General features: G+C 44.2%; 1 protein-coding gene across 2 annotated transcripts; it reads right to left on the bottom strand.

Moving 5' to 3' along the window:
• Nucleotides 1-471: 471 nt before the first annotated feature.
• On the bottom strand, nucleotides 472-4,672 carry LOC144599984 (actin-1-like). Of its 2 annotated transcripts, XM_078411275.1 has the most exons (2): nucleotides 4,652-4,672; nucleotides 472-1,443 (listed from the first exon to the last, which is right to left on the bottom strand). In XM_078411275.1, the coding sequence occupies exons 1-2, from the start codon at nucleotides 4,670-4,672 to the stop codon at nucleotides 472-474; spliced, it is 993 nt and encodes a 330-aa protein (XP_078267401.1). The 2 variants fall into 2 exon arrangements, with proteins under 2 accessions (XP_078267401.1, XP_078267402.1); XM_078411276.1 differs by lacking the exon at nucleotides 4,652-4,672 and having other exon boundaries at nucleotides 472-1,596.
• Between the last annotated feature and the right edge of the window lie 604 nt (nucleotides 4,673-5,276).

Below are 5,276 nucleotides of genomic sequence, written 5' to 3'. Positions count from 1 at the left end.
CACAGAGAGTGGTGAATCTGTGGAATTCTCTGCCACAGAAGGTAGTTGAGGCCAGTTCATTGGCTATATTTAAGAGGGAGTTAGATGTGGCCCTTGTGGCTAAAGGGATCAGGGGGTATGGAGAGAAAGCAGGTACGGGATACTGAGTTGGATGATCAGCCATGATGATATTAAATGGCGGTGCAGGCTCGAAGGGCCGAATGGCCTACTCCTGCACCTATTTTCTATGATTCTATGTTTCTACAATTCTACTTTCTCACATCAGCTGTTTGTCCAACACGCAGTTTGGCTCCATTTGTACACAGCAAGAAACACAACTAATGCGGAGTTGCTGGTAAGAAATATTAATTCCAAATCCTTTGTTGATTTGAGCAACACTCGTGCAATGTAAGCTACTAATGAGTATTTGATCACATACATTTAAAAATCTGATCACTATAGTCACACTTCGGGACACACGGTTCTTTTCATTTAAAAACATCTCTTGTTCACGACAGACGGCCCAAAGTCATTGTAATCGTTGAGAGTAATCCACATATGCTTAAAGGATGACAAGCTTGTTAAGATTGAGGCTCCCATCCAGACAGAGTAGTTCCTCTCTGGTGGGGCAGTGACTTTGATGGGGACCTCGGTGGGTGTGCATAGCTTCAGCTCCTTCAGTAGCCGTTCCTCCATTCCTGGCAGCATTGTGCAGCCACCAGCGAGCAGCATATTACTGGACAGTTCTTTATGCAGCCGAGGCTCACATTTTGCAATGCTGTTTAACAGCAGCTTGTCAATGCCAGTATCTTTCAGACCTGGGCTCTCTGGTGCAAAAAGCAACTCTGGTGCTCTGAAGAGCTCATTTGAGATCAGAACCTGGGTCCCATCAGGCAACCGGTACTCACGTTGTATTTCCTCTGCTGGTTTATTGCTCTCAACTTTGCAATCCAGGGAAACGTGGCACAGTTTCTCCATGATGTCCTGGATTACATCTGCCTCTACCTTTTCTGCAAAAGAGTGGCCGTTCTCCAACAGAAGTCTCCAAAGGCATTCGGTGATATCACTACCTGCCAGATGGAGCCGCTGAACCGCATCTGGGAGGTAATACCCTTCGTAGATGGGCACAGCATCAGTTATTCCGTAGCCACTGTCCAAGACCACACCACGAGTGCGACCTGATGAATATAGTGCCAAGGTAGCTGGAATAGCCACGTACATGGCTGGCACAGAGAAGCCTTCAAACATGATTTCAGCCATCCTTTCTCTATTTAAGAACGGAGTTAGTGGGGCAGCAGTCAGCAAGACTGGCCTTTCTTTGGGTTTTACACGCAGTTCAAAGCCGTAGATGTACCTCCAAATCATCTCCATCTCCTCCCAGGAGGTCACCACGCCACGTTCAATTGGATACTTCAAACTCAAGACTTCCCTTCTGGCTTGGGCAGCTTTGCCAACGTAATAGTCCTTTAGGTTGGCATTCCGTGCCCCCTTGGCAGCTCTGGAGCAGCCGACAACCGATGGCACGACTGAGGTGGGGATGCTGTCACCAACGATGCCAGATTTACACAGCCCAGACCCATTGTCTATGATCACGGCAGGATTGGCCATCATACTGGTCTTGTTACGTAAGACACAATGAGGAGCAAATAGTTTCACAGAGGACTCACTGATTTTGAATTTCTACCAACCTTGGGGAGGGGATATATTTGTCAATTAATATTTGCTTCTTCTGTACGGGCACCTACAGTCAATGCGGCACAGCCGAGGCAGGGAGGAGAGTAAACAGCTCAGATTATTACCCGCACAGTGATGGCACAATGGGCTGCCGGATAATCAGGGAAATGAGCTGCTGCCTTGTAACGTGGTGCCCATCCAACCCATAGCTGTTACTGCACCCGGTGTGAAGCATGGTCTCAACATGAAACGTCTCCTATCCATGTTCTGCAGAGATGCTACCTGACCCGCTGAGTTACTCCAGCACTCTGTGAAACGTCACCTATCCATGTTCTCCACAGATGCTGCCTGACCCGCTGAGTTACTCCAGCACTCTGTGAAACGTCACCTATCCATGTTCTCCAGAGATGCTGCCTGACCCGCTGAGTTACTCCAGCACTTTGTGTTCTTTTGTGTAGTCCCTTGTTTCAGCACCCATACACTAACTAGTTAGCATGTCCAAATAGGTCACAGCCACACACATTTCTGAATCAGTACTGTCTATCCACCAATAACAAGAATATCTTATGTAATTACTTTATGTAAATATTTACAGAATATATAACATAAAACTTGCATGTCACGTTTTGAAAAACAGGATTAATAAGTTGATTGTAAATATATTTCAAATACAAATAAATTTGAGGACCTGTTATACAGAGATTGAAGGTCATTGTCAAACTGGAATCACATGAAGGAGACCTGGTTGGATTAGAATCACTATTTACTAATTGATTGGGACCATATCTAACTGATTGGAGCAAGATTAGTTCAATGGTTCAATAGTACTTTATTGTGACATAGAACATAGAACAGTACAGGAACAGGCCATTGAGGGCCTATTTTTGTGCCAAACATGATGCCAAGTTAACCTGATCTCATCTGCCTGTACATGATCCATATCCCTTTATTCCTCACACTTCCATGTGTCTATGTAAAAGCCTCTTAAATGCCACTGTCATATTTGCCTCTACCAGGCTTAAGGTGAGAAGGGGAAGTTTTAATAGGAACCGAAGGGGAAACTTACTCTTTGGAGAGGGGGGTATATTTGTCAATTAATATTTGTTTCTTCTGCACAGACACCTACAGTCAATGCAGCACAGCCGAGGCAGGCAAACAGAGTGCGGTTTCTACATGGAATGAGCTGTTGGGGAAGTGATGGGCAGGTACAATAACAATATGTAAAAGATACTTGGACAGGTACCTGGATAGAAAGATTTGGAGGGATATGGGCCAGGCATAAGCAAGTGGGACTATGTTGATAAGCTAACTAGGTCAGCATGGATAAGTTGGGCCAAAGGGCCTGTTTCTGTGCTGTGTGACTCTAAATAGATTGACAATCAATAGACATAATGAAAAGATTAAAAATGCAACTAATATTGAATCTTCTTTAATGTCAAGCAGAATGCAATTTTTAACTCACTGCTGTTACAATTAATATTAAATTGGCATCTGCTACGAGAGACCAGTAGAGCAATCATCTTTGGATAAGCATTTGCCTTTGTTAGCCGGTTGATTCATCTACAGTTGGTGTCAGATATCCCCAATACATCCTACACTAGTGCACAATTTTCCGGTGAGCATTAGGTGAGGTTGGGATTGGTACTGAGTGACCAACATTTGATTTAACTCAGATTGTCACTGACCATCATGATCAGAGGAGAAAATATTGATTTAGATTAATTAATGAACATCACAACCGTTTGATATGCTGATCACATTATAGTCCATTATTAGACTGGATTGCTACTTTCTCCGACTAAGGTTTTATGTTCTGTTCTGCTGGACTAATTGCCACCAGCAATCCAATATTACTGGGAGTGAATGTTGGTGGTCAATGTTTCAATGATGTTGGAGTTGACTGTCTGAAGCACCAGAGTTGTAACAGACTAGTATTACATGTTCCATTCTATTGGAATTGTTATTGGCTGTCAATAAACTCCCTGCAAGCCCGATGTTTCATGCTTGTGGCAGTGCGGTCTGACTACCAGGTCCATTGGTCTGGAATTGTTACTGAGTCAATTGGACCCAACTGGACTGGTGTTGCTTTTGACTGGTATGTTATAATGGTGATATAGAATTATTATTGGTTACAAATTGATCTCTTTTTAGTTAGGGAGATCTATGACTAGTGCTGTATTGGATTGAAATTGCTACTAGCCTGCCAAATGGCTCTCTGTGGTGTGGGGTTACCTCATGGCTGCTGGGTTGGGATGGCTATTGACAACTGGATTTGTTTGGCTAATGGAGGTTGAATTGGTTTGGCTGCTGACCACTAGACTGGTTTGGCCACTGCCCACTGGATTGGTTTAGCTGCTGACCACTGGCCTGGTTTGGCCACTGCCCACTGGACTGGTTTTGCCACTACCCACTGGATTGGTTTGGCCACTGCCCACTGGATTGGTTTGGCCACTGCCCACTGGACTGGTTTGGCTTCCGGTTGGCATTAGATATTCTGAAGTAATAGAGGAGTAATTTTTTGATAACATCAGCCTTGATAACCTGGCATAGCTGCCAATTTGGATTAGATGTACTGTTGGAGAGGATAGGGCACTGGTTTGTAATGAATGCAATTCTGGAACATTTTTTTGTCTGGCCACATCAGTACTACTGTTTGACATATAAGGTGGTACTAATCTCTTTTGGCCTTTGACTATTGCTGTATACCCCATTGAGCTCGAGTTGCTGCTGGGCATCATCTGGCTCCCTGATGAAGGAGAATTGTCTCTAGTTACCGACCGGCGTGTTTTTAATTTGCTTTGGCTCTTGACAAGTATTTCTTGTCCTATTAATTTATTACTGGACATTGTGACTGCTATTTGATCATCTACATTCGAGACTGGCAATTGATTCCCTATATAGCTGAGTTGGTGGCTGATTGATTGTGCAATGCTAGTTGAAGATCTGGGAAAGGACTGATATTTGGTTGAACCTTGCTGGGTTTTCATCACAGTCACACCTTCTGCTGGACTTGAATCATCACTGGTTATCACTGGACTCCTCATGTGGTGGGTCTCGGATGAAGTTATTCCTTGTGAAGAGGGTTCTCTCTGTGTTGAAGAGGATCCATGTGCAGAGGGTTCATTCCATGGTGTAACAATTCTGTGTGCAGACAGTTCTCTTTGAGGTGAAGGGATTTTGTGTGCAGAGGGTTCCCTCTGGGGCAAAGCTACTCCCGCTGGAGACACTCGGCGTCTAATTAGTTTTGGGTAGTTGGTGACTGGCATCTTCTTGTGTTCTTTGTGTTCCCCTCTATGACCCTTCATTGAGCTTACGTGAGTCCAAACCTCCTCTCTATGCTTTGGTGGACCAGAATAATGACCAGTGAACAAATAGTATTTTACCTGACTGAGATAGCTACTGACTGGTGATAGATTTGATCTTTCATTGCTCTTGGCCCTGTCTGATCGTGGGTCATTGATTGAGCTGTAAATAGCTCCTGGTAACTCATTTTCTGATAAACTGGAATTGGAATTGGAACTGACTGAGGGATCTTTTTCTGATCCGAGAATGCCACTAGCTGGTGAATCACAACTTGGTTCACTAGAATGGTCACTGGGTGAATATGAATAGCCAACAGAAGA

Source organism: Rhinoraja longicauda, chromosome 14 (genome assembly GCF_053455715.1).
Source record: "Rhinoraja longicauda isolate Sanriku21f chromosome 14, sRhiLon1.1, whole genome shotgun sequence".
Lineage (NCBI taxonomy): Eukaryota > Metazoa > Chordata > Chondrichthyes > Rajiformes > Arhynchobatidae > Rhinoraja > Rhinoraja longicauda.
The sequence above is the reverse complement of the archived record's forward strand: the minus strand, read 5'-3'. Positions and strand labels throughout refer to the sequence as shown.

What these genes read in the sequence shown, in the direction of transcription:
- LOC144599984 (XM_078411276.1), bottom strand. Translation starts at nt 1,590, where the DNA reads ATGATGGCCAATCCTGCCGTGATCATAGACAATGGGTCTGGGCTGTGT.